The sequence below is a fragment of the Mustela nivalis genome (assembly GCF_964662115.1).
Source record: "Mustela nivalis genome assembly, chromosome: 17".
In the NCBI taxonomy this organism is placed as follows: domain Eukaryota; kingdom Metazoa; phylum Chordata; class Mammalia; order Carnivora; family Mustelidae; genus Mustela; species Mustela nivalis.
Window position 1 is genome coordinate 14,794,731 of NC_139036.1, and position 19,970 is coordinate 14,814,700.

Sequence of the window (19,970 nt, forward strand, 5' to 3'; positions counted from 1 at the left end):
CGCCTGGCGCCCCGCCCGCGCCTCAGGACCGGCGGGGCCGCGCGGCGCATCCTGCGGGCGGCGGCGGCGGCGGGCGCGGCGCCGGCAGCCGGACGCAAGATGATGAAGTTTCGGTTCCGGCGGCAGGGCGCCGACCCGCAGCGCGAGAAGCTCAAGCAGGAGCTCTTCGCCTTCAACAAGGTGCGGCGGCGGCGGTTCGGGCATAGGACGGGAGAGGGCGGGAGGGGGCGGGCCGGGGGCCCGAGCCGGGGGCCCGGGGGCCGGAGCCACGTCGGGCCCAGAGGGAGGGGGCGCCCAGCTGGGGCGCGGCGCGGGGAGCGGGCCGCGCGCCCCTCGGCGGATCCCACTTCTCGTCTTCTCCCCTGCTCCACTCTCGGACTCTGGGTGGGTCTGGGTCCCTCGCTGACTTTCCAAGTCAGCTCCTCCTGGTCCCTGTGGGCCTCACTGGCCCTGGCTCTGCGGGTCTCTGTGTACTTGGGTCTGTGTGTGTATCTGTCTCTGTGCGACTCTTTGCATGCCTCTGGGTCTCTGCCCGTCTCTGCCCAGGATCACCTCCCTATCCTCAGCCTGTCTGCTTCTGTCCCTGTGTGTCTCTGCGTATCCCTTCTCCGCCTTCCTTCATCTCTTTCTGTCTTTTCATCTCTGAATCTTCGCCTGTCTCTCCTGCGTGTGCCTCTGCCTACATGCATCTCTGTGCAGTCTTTGGGAACTCTCCCCCTGGCTCTTGCTATCTCTTTCTCTCTCTTCCTTTGGGGGAACTCAGCCCCTGCTCAGCCCTTGGGGCAGCCCAGGGCCCCAGTTTGTTTTGTTTTCGCACCCAGGCGGGTGGGGAGGGGTGAGGAATGGAGGCAGATGTTGGGGGAGTGGGGCTGGGAAATCCGGTCCATGTTCTTTTCCTCTCCTCCCCCAAGGCCCTAGGCTGTGCCTTCCAGGGCTCTGACCTGCCCTGCTCTGCTGGGGCCTCCAGGGAAGATGCCTGGCTGTGTAGGCAACTACACTTCAACTCTTGGGGCCTCAGTTTCCTTTGCTATTAAATGGGGCCACCTTTTCCCTGCTGTGGGCTCTGGCTCCCTGTGTCACATGGTGCAACTGACCTATCCTTTGGGCCAGGTGGAGGTGGTTGCTCCTTCCTTTCTTTTCCTTGGTAGGGCAAGAGGGAGCCATGGGAAAGGGGCTGCCTTCAGCTCCCTCCTCTGCCCAGCTTTTGCACTGATGTGTGGTAGATCCAGGCTCCCGCCTTTCCCTTGCTAACTTCTAGGGTATTTCTTCTATCCTCACTTTTATTCCCAACCTCTGATTGCACAGCCCCTCACTGTTCTCAGAGATTAGAGTTATTGTTCCCATTATACGGGTGAGAAAATTGAGGTTCAGAGAGGGATGATGACTTGCCCAAAGTCACAGACTGCGCTGGGGCTCTCTGTCCTTGTGGCCCCTTGTCGACAAGATATGACTTGAGTCTTGAGGGGCAGGGATTTTTGGATGGGCTGCTGTGGTCCTGAGCCAGACGCGAGGAGACCCTTGTTCAGGAGAAGGCTCCGGAATGGCTAGAGGTGAAGTGGCTGAGGTGGGAATGTCTCTCAGGGCAAGCAGGGTTTCCTGGTGGTGGTGGGGCTGCCAGGGCCTTCAAATGTAGTGGCTGAGAACTTGCCAGGGGCCTGGGGAGCCCAGAAGGGTGGCTGGTGTCCAGTTTCTCCCAGCTGGTTCCCTTCGTGCGCTGGGTGACAGTGTGAGTGAGCCCCTGTGAGGTGTGAGGTGGATGGTGGGGACAGGTGAGTCAGGGACTGTGAAGTGGAGACTGGAGATATATGGTGGGTCCTCCTGGCTGGATCTGGGTTGGCAGAAGCCAAGGGCTCCCTGCTCAGGAGAGTGAGGCCCCATTCCGAGTGGCAGCGTTGGTGTAGTTTGGGGCAAGGGGCTTGGTCACAATAGGAGATAGGTGATCACTAGAGAACAAATGGGTCCTAGATCCTGAGTGGTGGCAAGCGTCAGAAGCAAGCGTGGACTTTGGACTGCCTTGCATCCAGATCCCTGTCCTGCCCACACCGTGCCCATGGGATGTCCAGTCTATGTCACTTTATATCCTGAGCTCCTCCTGTGTGAGGGCCCCCTTCTAGGTATTGAGGACACACCACAGTGACCCAAGAGGGACAAATGCCTCTTCACTTGGGGTGCTGAGGTACTTGTCGGGGAGGCAGTGAAAAGCCAAAGCAGAAGAGTGAAATATGCAGCAGTTAGGATGATGGCCAATGTTGGGAATATAATAAAGTAGGGTGAGGGTAGGGAGTGTGGGGACAGGGAGCCGCTAGAGCAGGGTGATTCAGGGAGGGCTTTGAGGAGGTGACTACTGAGCTGAGACCTGAGTAATGGGGAGGAGCCCTCCTTGGGGAATGCTGGGTGAAGCACTTTCCAGGTAGAGGGGCAGTAGATGCAAAGGTCCTGAGGCAGGAGCCTGCCTAGTCAATTGGAGAGCAGAAGGCCGTTGGGCCTGAATCAAGTAAGCTGGGGGAGAGAGAGAGGAGGAGGACAGAGAGGGGCCAGGTGGTGAGGTGGGAGCTCGGAGAGGGCCCTGAGCAGAGGATGGGACTGGCTAGACCTGGTTAGCTCTAATACAGACATGGCGAGGCTGGTGGGAAAGGGAAGGGCACTCCCCCGCCGCCCCCCGCACTGCCAGCCAAATGGGCGACTCTGTCCTCAGGTACCCTCACTGCCCCTAGTGCCCACATGGGAGACTGAGGCTTAGAGAATGTGGTGATCCAAGCAAGCTGCATAGAGGGCGCAGTCTCTGGCCTGGATTGGTTGAGGCAGGAGGGAGGCTGGGGCAGCAGGCCTGGGACCACGGTTTCTTTTGAAATGTGTGCCTTACTGAGGCACTGGTCAGGAGATGCCTGTGCCCACTTGTGGTGTCCCGCGTTGGTGTTGAGGACAGGGTGGGAGCCCCTTCAGGCAGGCCTCTGGGGATGAGTGGGAGTTCCATGGTGGATGTGGGAAGGTGGCCGAAAGCATGAGCCAGTGTAAGGAAAGACTGAGAACCCGGAGGGCTGGAGTCTGCCGTGGGACAGGCCTTGCCAGAAGGAGAGGCCCTGGGGGAGCCGGACGAGCTGATCCCGGGTGTTGCCCTCCGATCTCCAGTCGGGCCCGTGAGGAGTGCCACACACATCATACGGGACCTCAGAAAGCATGGCAGCTCATCTCCAGGAGTGGGGCACAGAGCCCCACTCTGTGAGATGGGTAGGGTCGACTTCTGTGCCTGCACCTCGGGGTTCCTGCTTCTCTCTGTTGTCAGAGCTCTGCACACGGCGGGCCGGATGTGGATGCAGAGGAGGACAAGGCCTTGGCTGGGGGAGGGCCTGTGAGGTGTGGGTTGCAGATGTGATCACCTGTTTCATCGAGATGCTGAGCTCAGATGGACGGGTGCCCGTCCTCACTGTGCAGCTATACTAGTCTGGAGGCTGCCTTGGTGTGGGCCTCAGGTGGGCCGGGGGCTTCATGCCGCTGCCCATGCCCTCCCCTCCCCCCACAGACCGTGGAGCATGGCTTTCCCAACCAGCCCAGCGCCCTGGCCTTTGACCCAGAGCTCCGCATCATGGCCATCGGCACGAGGTCTGGGGCCGTCAAGATGTATCCTTTGCGCACCGAGGCCTTCAAGGCCGGTCGGGACCTCCTGCTCGTAGCCCCCTGTGTGCTGACTCCTGGGGCCTGGCCCACTCTGGGAGGCCACAGTTGGTGCCTGGGTCCTGGTGGAGGTTTGTGCGGCCTCTACCCCTGAGACTTCTTTACAGAAATGGTTGTGGGGGAGGGATCAGCTTGTAGTGGTCACAGCTGTCCCTAGCTGTGTTTCAGCCGATGAGTTACCTAGGTGACCCTGCCACTGCTCCAGCAACTGACCGGGAACACTGGGCCGGGAGACTGGCCAGGCGCAGTACCCAGCAGGGGTGACGAGTGGGCCAGGGTCGCCTAGTGGGCCTTGCCCTGATGACCAGGCACACACGCGTGTGCGAATGTGAAGATACATGTGTGCGGCCGAGGGCCTGGGGGCCGTGCCAGGCTCAGCATGGTGAGCACGGCAGGGCCCCCACCTGGGTGCTGGCGGCTGCACAATGGGCCGTGTGAGCCGCACAAAGCGGGCATTTTCCTGCCAGGACAGGGTGGGGGCTGGGTGGGGGCACGCCGGCAGCTGACTGCCTCCCTGCCTGCTATGGAGGACCCCATCCCTGCTGCTCTCCGGGAAGCCCCTCGAGTGGGGAAACTGAGGTGAGGGCCCACTGGGGGCTGCCTGCTCTTCCCCCCGTGCCCCGTGATCCTCCGGCTCTCAGTACCCTCACTGGGGACGTTGGTTGGCCAAAAAATGAGTCAATGCCTGGAAAGGGGTGGGGTGGGCATGGGGGCCTTCCCACCTCTGGGCCGGTGGCCGGGCAGGGGTGGGGGACTGGGCCTGTAGTTTGCGAGTCTGCCTTCCCTAGGAAGTGTGGTGGGGCCAGGGTGCCCCTCTCCCATGGGCTCCCAGGGAGGCGCTGTGGAGCAGGGAATGGGGTGGGGAGGGGACAGTGCTCAGATCCCTTGCCCTGAACCGCCCCCCACCGGCCCTGGCCTGCTCCCGCCCCTCTGGTTGCTGTTGTACCCTCCCTGCACGTGTATTGTGTTCCCGCAGCCCCTTGCTCAGTCCCGTGTCCAGGCGACTCTGGTAGCCGCTTGAGCTGTCCCTCCATGGTTTTTTCTCGTGCACGGCCTCTGTGTGCTCACAAAGAACCTGATGTACTGGTGAGGAGACAGCCCCAGAGGAGGAGGCTGGGGTCCTCCTCTTTCCCCTCCTTCCTTCCCCCAAGCTACCAGAGCCCTGGGTTGGGAAACTGAGGCTGGCCACAGCAGCTACCCCTCCCCCTCAAGGGCAGCCGTCTCCTTGGCAACCCTGGTTCCCGCCCAGCAGCTCCTGCCCTCTCTTTTGTCCCCTCTTCTTGTGTTCTGGTTCCTGCAGGGAATCCCAGCTCTAGCTCCAAAGCAACCAGCCCCTGTGTTGTTGCTGGGCAACGCTGACCCCTCCCTAGCCCTCCCTCCTGACTCCCCTCCCCCAACTTCGGACCCCTGTCGGACCACTGTCGGACCTGGAGCTGCCTGGAGCTGCCGTGACTCTGGCACTGACCCCAGGGACTTGCGGCAACTCACCCAGCCTTCCAGCCTCCATGCAATGTCTGTGAAATGGGCTGGTCGTGGCCTCTCCCTGATCACAGAAGGGGCTGCTGGCTGCCAGCTGCAGGGGGAGTTTGATGTCCTTGCTTGCAGCTGGAGGTTGGCCTGGAGTTGTGGGAAGAGGCAGCCTGGACTCTGCTGTGCCTCAGGCTTCTGTGCCCAGGCCCAGCCTGCCCTCTCTGCCTGTGTGATCCCAACCTGCGGGGCCCAGCTCCTAATGTACACAGACATGCTCTGAGGCTGACACAGAATGGGAGCCTGGCCACGTGCCAGGCCTGGGCCAAAGGTGCTGGGTGTGTTTGTATTCTCACTTGCATCAGCCCTGCAAGGTGGGAGTGGGACTCAAGCCCATTTTACAGATGAGGAAGTAAAGGTCACACAGTACCAACTTGCAGTGCAGAGTGAAGCCTGCTCTCTGATCCTGGGCATATCTTGGGGGTACAGACTTGTGCTTCTTCAAGGATGGGTGTCCCTCCTTGGACCTTGGAGGGCAGGCCTGACTGGGGTCCGTTGGAGGGTTCTTGGAAGGGAGGATCTCCTATGCCTGCTTCTGCCCTTGACCTCTGCACTCAGCTATGGTGCACCTGGTGTGGAGTTTACCGGCCTGCACCGGGACACAGCCACTGTCACCCAGATGCACTTCCTGCCCGGCCAGGTGAGCCTCTCCCCTCCTCGGCTGCCCCAGCCTCTGTGCCCTGCCCAGCTCCTGCCTAGCCCGGTCTCTGTCTCTGCTCATCCACCAGGGCCGCCTCCTGACCCTGTTGGACGATAGCAGCCTGCACCTCTGGGAGATCACCCACCACAATGGCTGCGCCCACCTGGAGGAGGCTCTCAGCTTCCAGCCACCAAGTCGGCCGGGCTTTGATGGGGCCAGGTACCAGATGACTTGGCTGGGAATGAGCTGTGGGGCCTGGGGGACCCTGGTGGAGGTGGTGGGAGCCGGCCTCTGCTCTGGGCCTAGGGTGGCAGAGTCCATCGAGCTGCGCCTGGGTTCTGGTGGATTTTTCGGGTGTTAAATAGGGGGTCCCGGCTGAGTCTCAGGTGATGCTCTGGTGGCAACTAGAGCCATTCATGGTTGGGGGTGGGGTAATGGGCCGTAAAGTGCATGGCTGACAGGGCAAGTTTGGGGGCAAGGAGGGTCCCACCAGGCTGTGTGAGGTGCCAGAGAGGACCCTCTAGGAGGCAACCGAGTGGGCATGGACCCCCGGTGAGAGTGTAAGGGGCCTCTCGGTCCCCGGCCCTGCTGGCCCTTGCTGAAACTGTCTGTGTGGGCAAGTCCTTAACCCTTCAAGAATCCTGTACTGCCTAAGTGGGCGGCTTGTCCTGCTCCTGCTGAGGGCTGAGTGAGACCCCCCCAGACATCTAGCCCTCCCCCTGGGATGTGTCCCCCAGGGAGGTCTCTCATCTTCTGCAGGCAGGGTCAGTCTGGGGCACCTCCAGTGAAGTCAGGGGGCCATTCGTGGGCTGGTGATTGGGGACCCCGGGTTGGGCTCAGGAGGGTCGTGTGTGTCCTGGAGCCCTTGGTCCTGGCCTGGGCACTGGCCTGGTTCGTGCCTTCCCCTCCTAGTGAGTGGGAGGGGCTCGGGAGTCTGTCTCCAAGACCTGGGGAACCTATTTTTATCCCTCTCCTTCCCAACATCCTGATGAATAATTGAGCTAATTACGAGGCCCGCAGCCGTCACCGTTGCCTTCCCAGTGCGCCAGCCCACTCAAGAACCAGGGCTCTGTGAGCGCAGAGGGGCCATCGTGAGCAGCCCCACCCCATCCATACCCTTCCTTAGCAGGGCCTGGGCTCGCCCTCACCTGCCTCCCCTCCTCCTGTGCAGTGGCCCGCTCAGCCTTGCCCGCGTCACAGTGGTCCTGCTGGTGACAGCTGGTGACATGGCAGCCCTGGGCACTGAGGGCGGCAGCGTCTTCTTCCTGGATATTCCCACCCTGACACTGCTCGAGGGGCGGACTCTTGTCCCAGACGAGGTTCTTCGCAGGTGAGAGGCAGGCGGATTCCCCCGGCAGCCAGTCCAGGCCTGGGGGTGCTCCTGCCAGCTCACATGAGCCCCTCCTCAGCGTGCCAGACGACTACCGGTGTGGGAAGGCACTGGGACCCGTGGAGTCACTCCAGGGACACCTGCGGGACCCCACCAAGATCCTCATTGGCTACAGCCGCGGCCTGCTGGTAATCTGGAACCAGGCGGCGCAGTGCGCAGACCGCGTCTTCCTGGGTAACCAGGTATGTGGGGGAGGCCGGCGGCCCCCGCCAAGGCCCTCTGCTCACACCCCTGCTCACACTCCCCCCTCTGCCCAGCAGCAGCTGGAGAGCCTGTGCTGGGAACGCAGCGGCAGCACGCTGGTCAGCTCCCACAGCGATGGCAGCTACGCCGTCTGGTCCGCCGACACCGGCGACTCCCCGATGACCCAGCCCACAGTGGCCACCACGCCATATGGTGAGTGCCGGGAAGGCCGAGGGCGGCTCCTGCCACCTGAGCATGGGGTTGGCCGGTGACTCCAAACTCAGGCACTTGGGGCTGCCTGGCCTTGGTGGGGATGTCCAAGAGGACTGGTGGAAGGCGGCAGTGCCAAGCGCCATCCTCAAAGGTGAGACCGCTGGGGGCGTGCACGGTGGGATAGTGGGCCTTCCCCTCAGGGAGTCAGGAAGCAGCTGTGAGGTGGGGAGCGATGGAGGCAGACTAGGAATGGGAGAAGCTTGGAGAAGTGTGACCTGGGGCCCTTCCGGTCCTGGCGAGCGAGTGAGCCCGACACTGTCCCACCCCTCCAGGCCCCTTCCCCTGCAAAGCCATTAACAAGATTCTGTGGCGAAACTGTGAATCTGGGTAGGTGGGGAGCGGGTGCTCAGACGTGGGCTGGGGGCTGTGTCTACAGCGGGGAGCAGGGTGGGTGCGGGGGCGCAGGGACGGCCTGCATCGCTCTCCTTGGGCTGGGCAGTGCGCACCTGGGGCCCTGTGGCTCATGCGACTCCCCTGTCGGCCCTGCAGGGACCACTTTATCATTTTCAGCGGAGGCATGCCCCGTGCCAGCTACGGTGACCGCCACTGTGTGAGTGTGCTCCGGGCCGAGACCCTGGTGACGCTGGACTTCACTTCCCGCATCATCGACTTCTTCACGGTGCACAGCACACGGCCTGAGGATGGTGTGTGCCCGCCCTGGCCTGTGCTCCGTGCCCTGTGCCCCATGCCCCCTGCCACTGGGCTCACCTAGCCCTCATCTCGCAGAGTTTGATGAGCCCCAGGCCCTGGCTGTGCTGCTCGAGGAGGAGCTGGTGGTGCTGGACCTGCAGACGCCCGGCTGGCCTGCCGTGCCCGCCCCGTACCTGGCCCCACTGCACTCGTCCGCGATCACCTGCTCTGCACACGTCGCCAATGTCCCCGCCAAGCTGTGGGCCCGCATTGTGAGTGCTGGTGAGCAGCAGAGCCCGCAGCCTGCTTCCAGCTCCTCGGTATGTGCCCGGGGCCTCCTGCGGGGCCAGGGTTGGGTGGGGGATGGAGGATGGCAGTGGTGATCCAGGCTCTGACCAGGCCCAGGCCTGGAGTGGGGAATATGGCAGACATGCATAGGGAACTCAGAGGCAGTTTGGGCCCTGGGTACCAGGCCCAGGGTTAGAAGGCCTTGTCCTGACCTTCCGCTTCCAAATCTCTGCCTCCCTCTCCCAGAGCTGGCCCATCACTGGGGGCCGGAACCTGGCCCAGGAGCCATCCCAGCGAGGGCTACTGCTGACCGGGTAGGCAGACGTGTGTTCCGTGGTCAAGCACAGATGTGACGTGTGTATGTGTGCGTGTGGGGGGGGGGGTGGGTACGTATGCAGATGGGGCCTGGTGTGTGTGTGTGTGTGTGTGTGTGTGTGTGTGTATGCAGATGGGGCCTGGTGCAGACCCCACAGGTGCAGGAGAGCCTGTTTAGGGCCTGGTGGATTCTGATCTGCCTGATGAGCCAGGCCCCGCCCCTGGTGGGACCAGGACACCCCCTCTCCTGCAGGGTGGATTAGGATGAAGCTTCCTAGGCCCTGGTTTAAGGCCCCGCCCTGCCCTGCCTTTTGGTCTGGAACTGAGCGCCACCCACCCGGCCTGCCCTGGGACCGGAAAATCTGGGCTGGCCCACGCGCGGATCTGCCCTGGGCAGGTGCTGCAGAGCCCAGCCTGGGCCTGGCGGGCGCTGACGTGCCCAATGACTCAGGCCCTAGCTTCCTGCCTTGCCTCTCTCTGCTGGAACCCTCAGGCCTCTGGCTCCAGCGTCGCCTCCCCTGCTGGGGAACTGATCATGGCTCTGGAAGTGTCCCAACCAGCCCCTGAGACTCAGGCACCTTTTCACACCCTGGCTCTGGGCTCTCACCACTGTGCGGAGGCCCCTGACGTGGGCCCTGCAGCTGTGTCCTGAGGCTGCACCCCAGATCTGTCTGCTCCTTCCCCCTATTTCCCCTCCCTGCTTCCTCCCAGCCTCCCCAGGCTTCCTGCTGCTCTGCCTACATGGCTGCCTCATGCCCCAGCTGATCCTTCTGCGCTGTGGCTAGCTCCCGAGGGCCTTTCCTGGATGCGCCCGTAGTCCTCTCTTCCCTGCATTTTCTCCTCTACCATCTCCTGCTCATCACACTGGTGATTATTTCCAGGTGCATGGGGTCTGGCATACAGTGGGCGCTCAGTATGTGTTTGCTCGCTGCAGTTGATGTGTCCTTGTGTGCTGTGGGAGTCTGGTCAGTGCTTGGCGTCTGCAGTGGGTGCTCAGTGAGTGGTCGCAGGATGAGTGGCCAGGGAGGCGCAGGGGGACCAGGGGTGGGGCTGATGTCGCCTTCCCCGCAGCCACGAGGACGGGACTGTGCGGTTCTGGGATGCCTCTGGTGTGGCACTGCGTCCGCTCTACAAGCTCAGCACAGCCGGCCTCTTCCAGACAGACTGTGAGCACGCTGACAGCCTGGCCCAGGCCGCCGAGGACGACTGGCCCCCCTTTCGCAAGGTGGGCCCCTCCCCGAGCTCTGGGGACCTGGGCCCTACTCTGCCCTGAGTCCTCACTCCTCCATTCTGCCCCCCAGGTGGGCTGCTTTGATCCCTACAGTGATGACCCTCGGCTTGGTGTACAGAAGGTGGCCCTGTGCAAGTACACAGCCCAGATGGTGGTGGCTGGCACAGCAGGCCAGGTACGGCAGAGGTGGCTTCGGGTTGGGGTCTCCAAGGGCTTTCTGGAGGAAGTAGATCTGACCCAGAGTGGGGCTCCAGGTGAGGGTGGCTGGGTTGAGGCCGGCCAGGGAGGTGGAACCTCTTGGGGGCCTTGAGGCTAGACACTGGCTCTTGGGGAGCCATGGAGGGTTGGGGCTGGGAACAGGAGCACAAGTGTAAGGTGAGCTCTGGGAGAATGGGGACCAGCAGGGCTCGGTCTCTGCGGTGCCCCCAGCACCCCGTGCGATACATATGTGTTCCACGGGCACTTACTGTTAAATGGGAGACTGGTGAGTGGAAAGGAGTTTGCTCCAAAGGCCAGTGGCTCTTGGTTACTGCTTTGTCACTGGCACTCATGCAGTATACAGAAGGTATACTCTGTATACCTTATACTTTGTAGACCTTACACACCTTATAGCTTATACCTTAAGGTATACTTAAGGTATACCTTAATATATATAAGAACATAAGAACTTAGTAAGAAAGTACACTCTGTATACTTTATGCCTTGTACTCTGTATAAACTCTGTGTTTAATGAAGACGGACTTGGGGGGATAGGATACTTGGCTGATAAAAAACAAGGAAGCAGGTTTTGGTTACCATTGTGTTCCCTAGTGCTCAGTGAAGGTCCTGGTATACAGCAGGCATTCAGTAAGTGCTTATTAAGTAGATGAACTAGAGACGATACCACTGGGACCACCCTGACGGCCTTGGCAGGCTTGGGTGGGGCCTGGCTACTCCCATCCGCCTTTATGCTGACCCCTCCGCCACCCTGACTATGGGCTCAGGTGCTGGTGCTGGAGCTAAGTGACGTGCCCTCGGAGCAGGCGGTCAGCGTGGCCAGCGTGGACCTCCTCCAGGACCGAGAGGGCTTCACATGGAAGGGCCACGAGCGGCTGAGTCCGCGTACGGGACCGCTGCCGTGGCCTGCTGGCTTCCAGCCCCGAGTGCTTGTTCAGTGCCTGCCACCAGCTGCTGTCACCGCTGTCACGCTCCATGCTGAGTGGAGCCTTGTGGCCTTTGGCACCAGTCACGGCTTCGGCCTCTTCGACTATCAGCGCAGGAGCCCAGTGTTGGCCAGGTGTGTGGGGGGTGGGGCTGGAGCCTGGTGATGAAGGGTCTGTACTGCCCCCCTTACCCCTACCCCCGACCCCAGCCTCCTGTAGGGGCTCTGATGTTTCCCCACACCTGTCTGGGCCTCGCTTTCCCCTTTTAAGGTCTGAGATGATGGAGATAGGGTGCCCTGAAAGCCCCCTGCCCCTCTGGCAGCCCTGTTCTTAGGGGAAGTGCTGCTGGGGAATTTAAGCCCCAGCTGCTGGGATGGTGGGGCAGCATCCCTGGGCCTCTGGTTCCAGACCCCTGGGGCTGGCGGCTGCATGGTGGCCACTCCCGGAGTCTGCTCTGGACCCTCGCTGATGTAGCCTGCCTGCAGGTGCACACTTCACCCCAATGACTCTCTGGCCATGGAGGGCCCACTGTCCCGGGTGAAGTCCCTGAAGAAGTCTCTGCGCCAGTCCTTCCGGCGCATCCGCAAGAGCCGAGTCTCGGGCAAGAAGCGGACTGCTAATACCACCAGCAAGGTGAGCTGGGGCTCGGCTGCCCGGGTGCCACCCGGCTGCCTCTGCGGGCTAGGCATAGCTGCGGAGCCAGGCCCCAGCCCTGGCCTGGGCCCTGGGCCCTGGGCCCGGTGTCTGGTCGCCACGGTTGCCCCGGCCAGCGTGATGAGGACAGGGCGGGAAGGGTGCCGGGCTGTTGGGCACTGGGCTGTGGGGGAGGCGGCGGGCGTCCTGGAGGCCGCTGCCCCTCCAGTTGCAGGAGGCCAACGCGCAGCTGGCTGAGCAGACGTGTCCCCACGACGTGGAGATGACCCCGGTGCAGCGCCGCATCGAGCCCCGCTCCGCTGATGACTCCCTCTCTGGCGTCGTCCGCTGCCTCTACTTTGCTGACACATTCCTTCGAGATGGTGAGATGGGGGGGTGGGCTGGGGGATGGGCCTCAGCTGGCCATCTAGGCCATGTTGGTGGAGGGCACTGCACCTTCCAGGAAGCAGGAAAGCTGACCGCATGCTTCCCGGAGCTGGTCCCCCATGCACACTTGGTTCCTGGTGCCTTTGTCCATTCATCTCAAGAACACCTCCTTATGCTTGGTGTCGGGTCAGCATCTAGTCAGGCCCTGCTTGGCATCTTTCTTATGGAACTTCCAGTCTCTGGGTTTGCGAGGGGAGCACCCCCTCCTGGTGTCATTTTTATGTCGGGGATCCTATGTCCCGTGGCTCTTCTTACTGGATGTGGCAGCCCTCCTTACCGCGTTCTGCTGTCCCTGTGAGACAGCCGATGGGTCACGGCTTCCTAGCGGCCAGTGTCCCTTGTCAGGGCCTGCAGTGAGCTGCTGACTTTCCCTGGGGGTTTGGCTCCCCCTGATGGCTGCTGCAGAGGCCAGCGGTTCATCAAGTGCTCATGGCAGTGACTGGCACTTCCTGCTGGCTCCTGCCTCTGATTCTAATGGAGGGCCTGTCCCCAGAGTTGCAGCTCACACGGGCCAAGCTGGCGAGACAGTGTCCCCAGGGGCCCCAGTGTCTTCCAGCCCTGGCCTGAGGGCTCCATGTGTGGCTGTGAGGCAGCAAGCACCCCGAAGGGGGTTGGCCGCAGCCAACTGGAGCATGTCTGTAGGGTGAGGGGGTTCTGAATCTGTCGCTGGGACCGGTGATGGTGTACGGTGGCCTTGGGGAACGCTCAGGGCTGGGGTCCCTGGTACGGAGCTGGGGGCTGAGGGTGCCACGGGATGGGGTTTAGAGGCCCGGGTGTATGTGGGAACCTGCATGAGGCCGTTCCCCCTCATGCGAGGGCTGTATCTCAGGCCCCACATTTCATCAGCAGCACAGGGTCTGTGTCTTGCCCTCTGGGGAGGTCTGGGTCAGGAGAGGCGCTTCTGGGGCCTTGGGAGGAGAGAGGAGGCACCCGTGGGGCGCGGCCGGCAGCCCGCCTCACAGGTCGGGCCTCCCACAGCGGCCCACCACGGACCCACCATGTGGGCAGGCACCAACTCGGGCTCTGTGTTCGCCTACGCGCTGGAGGTGCCAGCAGCGGCGGGTGGTGAGAAGCGACCCGAGCGGGCGGTGGAGGCCGTGCTGGGCAAGGAGGTGCAGCTGATGCACCGCGCCCCCGTCGTGGCCATCGCCGTGCTGGATGGCCGTGGCCGCCCGCTGCCCGAGCCGTATGAGGCCTCCCGGGACCTGGCACAGGCTCCTGACATGCAGGGCGGCCACGCCGTGCTCATCGCATCTGAGGAGCAGTTCAAGGTAAGCCCCAGGGAGACACTCCAGGCTCCTGCCCAGACACCATTGGACCCTCTAGAAACTGCCCTGTACCCCTCATCTGCTGAGATCCCTCCCTCTCCCCGAGACACCCCCGGCTAGTACAGGTGCCCCCTGCAGAGCCCAGGTGGCTGTAGTCCCTCAGCACCCTCCTGCCCCCCTGAGTCCCCACCAAGACCCTCTGAGCATTCCTTGGGGCTCTGCCCGGCTGGAGGTTGGGATCTGAGGGGGTAGCAGCCACCTGACCCTCACAAGCCAGTGTGGCTGGTTTGGCCATAGTTGGCGGGGCCCTGGGTCCTCAGCGTGGAGCCTGGGTGGAGTGTGAGCAGAGGGTAGCTGGGGGCGGGTGAGTCCTGGGCGAAGGCGGCCCTGTGGCCAAGCTGCACACGCCCCGCTCTCGCAGGCTGGGTCCAGGGTGGGGGCTGCTGCCTGTGCTTGGGACTCCAGGCTCTGCTCATTGGCTGCCTGCCCGCCTCCAGGTGTTCACGCTGCCCAAGGTGAGCGCCAAGACCAAGTTCAAGCTGACAGCCCACGAGGGTTGTCGCGTGCGCAAGGTGGCACTTGCCACATTTGCCAGTGTGGCCTGTGAGGACTACGCGGAGACCTGCCTGGCCTGCCTCACCAACCTGGGCGACGTGCACGTGTTCTCGGTGCCTGGCCTGCGGCCGCAGGTGCACTACTCCTGTATCCGGAAGGAGGACATCAGCGGCATCGCTTCTTGCGTCTTCACACGCCACGGCCAGGGTGAGGGCAAGGCTTCCTAGGGCGGGCAGCCTGAGCAGGGCTGAGAGGGTCACTGGGGAGTGTTGGCAGAGAGGGGCCCCAGGGCCGGCGCGGGACTGGCCCCAGAGGCTGGGGGGAGGGAGAGTCTGCTGAGGGGCTGGGGTTGGAGTCCCAGTCCTAACTGCATCCCTCTCCTCGCCTGCACCCCTCTCCAGGTTTTTACTTGATTTCTCCGTCTGAATTTGAACGCTTCTCTCTGAGTGCCCAGAATATCACAGAGCCGCTCTGCTCTCTGGACATCAGCTGGCCCCGAGATAGCACCCGTGCCAGGTGCATGGAAGGCCCGGCCCAGGCGGCCTACCATGGGCGCTCTCATCCCTGTGCCCCAACTCTGCATGGAATGAGGGTGGCCCTCCATGGTGGCACCCCTCTCTGTCCCTGGGGCCTGGGAGAGGGCAGGCAGGGTCTGACATGTGTGGGGTCCCCATCATGACCCCGTCTCTGCAGCCACAGGCTCCAAGAGTCACCCAAGCTGAGCCAGGCTAATGGGACTCCAGGCATTGTCCTGGCCTCACGGAGCCGCGATGGAAGCCCGGATCCTGGCCACAGCAAGGGAGCTGGTAAGGGGTACTGGGGTGGGGAATAAAGGTGGCCAGACTCCACACAGCTCAGACCTGGGGGCAGGTCTCCGTGGGAGGCAGTAGCCTGGCCCTGGCTAGAAGCCCAGCGTGGGGCAAGCTAGGTAGGAGAGGGCTGGAGGTCAGCCCGTGGTCCTGAGCCTCACTGTGGGCTGGGTTTGGGTCTGGGTCCTCAGGTCTGTGGGGATGGAAGGTGGAGGGCTGAGGGTGCTTGGTGCCGTGGAGCTCCAGGCAGGGGCCTGACCACTTCATCCCTGCAGACACCCCGGAGCCGCCTGAGGCCATGCTCTCGCCCATGTCCATCGACTCGGCCACTAGTGCAGACACCACACTGGACACGACAGGGGACGTCACGGTGGAGGATGTGAAGGATTTCCTGGGGTGAGACATGTGGACAGGTGGGCGTGCGGGAGGGTCTCCCCAGGCTCCCTAGCCTCCTGCTTGCACCCTCTGGCTTCCCTTCTGTCGGAGCTGGGCACGGAGGTCTGAGGAAGGGCCCAGTGCTAGGACCTTCTGATGACCATCCCTTTCCCCCCAGCTCTTCAGAGGAATCGGAAAACCTGAGGAACTTGGCAGAAGATGAGGCTCGAGCCTGTGCCATCCTGATCAAATAAGGTGCTGACCAAATAAGGCCCTGAGTCGGCCTGCTCCGTGCCGTTTGACAGCCCTGATTTTCATACCTGAGTCTTAGAAAAACAGGGCCAGCCTGTCAGCTCCTGGATGTCATAGGTGGTGTGTGGAACCAGTCCAGAGCAAACAGCTTTGCAGTGCTGGCAGCTGGGAGCTTGGGGGCTGGCTCGGCCAGCACATTTTGCAGATGAGATCCCCCAGGCTCGCGTGGTTGGGTCTAGCACGGTGATCCCGGGGAGCAGGACCTGGATCTGGAGTCTGCGTCTGGGGGGTCCCTAGGTCTGCCCCACCTGTTGGCTGTCTGGTGCCCCCACCCAGTGTGGCCCAGCACTCCAGCTCCCACTTCCTGTTGTTGGGGTTACTGCTGCCAAGCCTGACCCCGGTGGGGCCAGATGTGCGCAGTGCTCCGGCTCAGCAAGCCCGCCTCCAGCTGTCACTGCAGGTCTGGGGGGGTGCAGTCAGCGCGGTGGCCCCTGCAGCTGGGCTGTCGGCCACTCTGGGGCTCTTTGCCTTTCTCTGAGCCCTCTTCTCTTCCTTTACCAGGAAGGCCAAAACTACGTGGCTCCCAACTGCCCTGCTCGGAGCTGGCATCCAGGACTCCCTGGGCCCTTTGCCTAGACCCACATCTGCTAACCTGTGGCCTCCACCAGGACCTGCCTGCCCGACCCCGGGGCGGTGCGGGACTGTGGGCCTAGGGCTCAGCCCTGAGCCTCTGGGGCAGATTCGCAGCAGCCCCTCCTATGGGCACCTGTTGGCCAGCTGCCATGGGGAGAAGACAGCTGGGGCTGGCAAGCCTACACCACCTCCCATCAACACACCGTCCTTTCCCAACCCCTTTGCAAAGAGTATTTTTCTAACGCCTGTGCTGGGCTGGACGGGCATTTCTAAAACTATTTTGGTACTTGCTCCTGGGTCAGCACCCACCTCCACCCCCCAGTCTGTGCACGAGTGCGTGTGTGTGTGTGTGTGGGTGACCGCGTGATTGGGGTCTAGTTAGAGGTGAGTGTATGTGTGTGTACACGTGTGTGTGCACGTGTTGGGAGGGGGGTCAGTCAGGATGGGTTTCCCTGTAGATTGTACCTTGGGGTTTTTTTTTCTTGTCATTTTGTTAAGATTAGCGCTGTTTTAATATTAAAAATACTGATTTTTAATATTGAAAATAAAAGCATTTAATATCTCTTAAAAGGCAACCACACTGCTTTCTCTGTGGTAGGGAGGGGGCATCACACAATAGCTCTCCCCAGAGGGACTCCAGCTGCCCAGACCCCTGAGGGCCTGGGTCGGGGCGTCCCCCCTGGTGCTGCTCAGGCTGTGCAGCTGGGGACCGTGGCACTGGGGGCCGGGTGGCCGAACAGGGGCTGCCACCTGCGCACAGCCTCTGCCACTGGCAGTGGACGGATGGGCCACCCTGGCCCCGAGCTCGGGGCTGCGATGGGGGTGCTACAGATGGGGGCGCTTGCTGTCCTAGGCCAGAGGCTTGCGGAAAGTGCTCCAGGCGTGGAAGCAGCGGGTGAAGGCATGCTGCTCGTTGCCCTTGCGGACCAGGCGCAGGCGGCGTGGCTGCTCATGCTCTTTGGATCGCATGTGCTGGATGTACACCTGGCCAGCCGGACAGGGCATGAGCTGGGGGCAGTCCTCGCAGATGCCCCCCTACCCGGGCTTAGCCCTCCCCACCAGCTGGCTCACCTGGCAGGCCTTCAGACTCAGTTTGATCTCCACCTGGCTTGTCTGGGTCCCCACCCACATGTAGACCTGTAGGGACAGTAGGGCAGGGGGTCTCAGCTTCCCACCTAGCAGTGGGTGGGCCCCCTGGGCAGCCGGATCAGCGGGAGAGGAGGGTCTGCACCTCTTGACCATTGTCCAGCAGCATGATATCGTCATCCGCCAGGTCGTCCTGACAGAAGTCTGAGCACTTCTCTGTTACCGCAAAGTAGCCCTTCTCGTTGGAGCACCTGCAGGTCGAGGGTCAGGGAGAGGCTGTGGGTGGCAGGCACAGCCAGCCCCAGGGGGAAGCTGGGGGTTGTGGGGTCTGGGTCCCAGCCTCACCGGAAGAGCCTGGTGTGCTTCATGTACTCGGCGTCGTCATCGTAGGGCTTCTGGGCCCCGATGCCCACCCAAAAGAAGTTCTCGGGCTCCTCACCCTCATTGATGACCTGTGGGAAAGGGTCTGTCTGGCCCAGGGCTCGGGTCTGCTCCCATAGGACTACCTGCGTGCCCACCACCTGCCCCCGTCACCTGCTTGCTGTAGGAGGCGTCAAACATGGTGTTCAGGATATCTTCTGCCAGCTTGGCCTCATCTGGGTCTGATGCCCGGCCCACCCACGCGTACACGATGCCCTGGTTGTCCTCGCTCTCAAAGGGAACCTGAGAAGTGTGCAGGGGAGTTCAAGTTGGGGCCAGCCCACAACCCGTGACCCTGCTCCACAGTCCCCGCCACACCCACAATCCCACCTTGAGGATGAAGCAGAACTCGGAGTTGAGGAGGCTGGAGTCAGTGTTGATCTGGATGCACCTGCGGGGTGGGAGGTGTCAGCGAGGGGTCCCTGCTGCCCACTGACCCCTGCCTGCCCACCACACGCGCCCTCCCACCAGCCAGGCACCGGGTGCAGAGGGCGCTGCCATTGGTGCGAATCTGGTAGAGGCTGGGCTGCTGGGCAGCCTGAGCCACCTTCCTCTTGCCTCGATGGATGATGAACTTTCTCTTGAAATGGGACAGGAACTTGGGGTTCTCCTGCTGCTGTGTCATGCGTACCACCTGGAGGTGTGGAAGCATTAGGGGCAGCTCCCCGGACACCACCTCCACCCCCCCACCCCTGCCACGCCTCCCCAGTCTTTGCCTGCCTACAGAGGCTATGGGGGCACGGCCTGGAGCAGGTAGGGGCGTGCAGGCACACCTCTAGTTTGCCAGGGAAGAGGCTCTCGAACTTCTTCTGCAGGCTGAAGGTGAAGGTGAGCCAGCCCATGTTGGAGGCCTCCCGGCCCTGCCAGAAGTACACGATACACTGGAAGTCCTCCTCGGGCTGCTTCTCCTCTGCCTCAGCCGCTGCCTCCTCGCCTTCTTTGCCCTCAGCTCCCGCTTTTTCCTCTTCCTTCTCTTCCTTCTTCTCCTCCTCCTCCTCGTACTCCACAGGGACCCAGTACCTGGGGGGTCAGAAGACGGTGAGCGGGGGTGGAGCTCGCACCCCTAGCATCCGCGGAGGAGCCAGGTGGCGCGCCGAGGCAGCACCTGCAGAGGAAGACGTAGCAGTCCTGCGTGTAGAAGTGGCCGAACTCCTCTTCTGGCAGCCTCGCGAACTTCTTGCCCTCCAGCACGAAGCCCTCCATGCCATCCAGGTCCTCATTCCACTCCTCCATCAGCTGCTCCGCCTGCACGGGGCAGCAGCGAGTCACAGGGCAGGGCCCCCGCACAGAGCCCCCTCCCACTACCGCAGGGTCCTGCCCCGGGCCAGTCCGCCCCGCCCCCGGCCCACCCCCACCTCTGCCAACGCCATGGGCGGCTGCCGCGGCAGAAACAGTGCGGTGAGGTCAGCCTTCATCTGATCTTTCTTCTCCGCGTCGCGCTTCACCTTCCCGGTGAGTCCCGGGCCCTGCAGTACAGACTCCGCATTGCGCGTGTAGTCCACCGTCAACACGTCGTCCCAGTTCTTGAACTTGGCCTTGAACACCTGCCAAGCATGGATAAAACTCAAGCTGGCCGGGCGGCTTGGGGGCGGGGCCTCACCGTGGAAGGGCGGGGCCTGGCTGGGCCGAGGGGTGGCTCCCAGGGGCCATAGCCTGTGCCAGCTCGGCTGGACTCCGCACCTGCGCCTCGGTGCCCTCCAGGCTGCGGCTGACCGTGGCGTGGCGCGGCCTGTGCAACATCCCGCACAGCTCCTGGCCCAGCTTGAGGGCGGCGGCGCGCACCAGGCGCGGGGATTTGCGGCCCAGCCAGATGAACACGTCGGACCAACAGTCCAGGATGTATACGCAGCGCGTGTCCAGCAGGCTCTGCAGCTGCAGGGCAAAGGCTGGAGGTCACAGCCCACACCGGGCCACCAGCGAGAGATCCCGGCCCCGCACCCTCTGCCCTCCATGTGTCTCACCAGTCGCATCTTGGGCAGCAGTTCCACCTTGGGACGGGTCTTATGTTCCACAGAGAGCTTGTAGTTGATCTGCGGCAGCTCCAGATAGCCCAGGCCAAGGCCCACCTGGCAGCAGGAAGGGGTGGGCGTGGCAGGGGTGAGCTCCGGAATACAGGAGCCCCACCCCCAGCAACCCCCTGCTTTGAAGTCCAGCCCTTTCCCTGCTGTGGGAGCTCAGGACCAGGGCCTGCTCCTCTTCCG

General features: G+C 62.7%; 2 protein-coding genes across 10 annotated transcripts in view; one reads left to right on the forward strand and one right to left on the reverse strand.

Moving 5' to 3' along the window:
* On the forward strand, positions 1-16,833 carry LLGL1 (LLGL scribble cell polarity complex component 1). 7 transcript variants are annotated; one of them, XM_082706873.1, is made up of 24 exons: positions 25-180; positions 3,521-4,251; positions 4,661-4,758; positions 4,973-5,839; positions 5,928-6,058; positions 7,011-7,169; positions 7,249-7,411; positions 7,490-7,625; positions 7,958-8,012; positions 8,175-8,329; positions 8,412-8,635; positions 8,850-8,917; positions 9,990-10,143; positions 10,220-10,324; positions 11,133-11,425; positions 11,777-11,924; positions 12,154-12,307; positions 13,350-13,642; positions 14,137-14,401; positions 14,596-14,710; positions 14,888-15,000; positions 15,279-15,399; positions 15,557-15,633; positions 16,192-16,833. In XM_082706873.1, the coding sequence occupies exons 4-23, from the start codon at positions 5,435-5,437 to the stop codon at positions 15,630-15,632; spliced, it is 3,333 nt and encodes a 1,110-aa protein (XP_082562999.1). In that variant the 5' UTR covers positions 25-180; positions 3,521-4,251; positions 4,661-4,758; positions 4,973-5,434; the 3' UTR covers position 15,633; positions 16,192-16,833. The 7 variants fall into 7 exon arrangements, with proteins under 7 accessions (XP_082562997.1, XP_082562995.1, XP_082562996.1 ...); XM_082706875.1 differs by having other exon boundaries at positions 95-180; positions 7,493-7,625; XM_082706871.1 differs by lacking the exon at positions 4,661-4,758 and having other exon boundaries at positions 1-180; positions 3,521-3,618; positions 5,758-5,839.
* Positions 16,793-19,970, reverse strand: part of FLII (FLII actin remodeling protein) — a 14,017-nt gene continuing 10,839 nt past the window's right edge. For all 3 annotated transcript variants that reach the window (XM_082706867.1, XM_082706866.1, XM_082706868.1), the window contains 12 exons: positions 19,731-19,835; positions 19,450-19,641; positions 19,125-19,313; positions 18,875-19,014; positions 18,543-18,789; positions 18,249-18,403; positions 18,100-18,160; positions 17,884-18,012; positions 17,695-17,801; positions 17,495-17,600; positions 17,335-17,400; positions 16,793-17,247 (listed from right to left, as the gene is read on the reverse strand). In XM_082706867.1, coding sequence (XP_082562993.1) covers positions 17,113-17,247; positions 17,335-17,400; positions 17,495-17,600; positions 17,695-17,801; positions 17,884-18,012; positions 18,100-18,160; positions 18,249-18,403; positions 18,543-18,789; positions 18,875-19,014; positions 19,125-19,313; positions 19,450-19,641; positions 19,731-19,835 — 1,632 coding nt within the window. In that variant the 3' untranslated portion in view covers positions 16,793-17,112. The remainder of the gene's footprint in view (positions 17,248-17,334; positions 17,401-17,494; positions 17,601-17,694; positions 17,802-17,883; positions 18,013-18,099; positions 18,161-18,248; positions 18,404-18,542; positions 18,790-18,874; positions 19,015-19,124; positions 19,314-19,449; positions 19,642-19,730; positions 19,836-19,970) is intronic.

What these genes read in the sequence shown, in the direction of transcription:
- LLGL1 (XM_082706874.1), top strand. Translation starts at nt 5,435, where the DNA reads ATGGGAGCCTGGCCACGTGCCAGGCCTGGGCCAAAGGTGCTGGGTGTG. An exon ending in TGGCTGGCACAGCAGGCCAG is followed by an intron (nt 10,325 to 11,132) that starts GTACGGCAGAGG and finishes CTATGGGCTCAG; the next exon opens with GTGCTGGTGCTGGAGCTAAG. An exon ending in TGACACATTCCTTCGAGATG is followed by an intron (nt 12,308 to 13,349) that starts GTGAGATGGGGG and finishes GGCCTCCCACAG; the next exon opens with CGGCCCACCACGGACCCACC.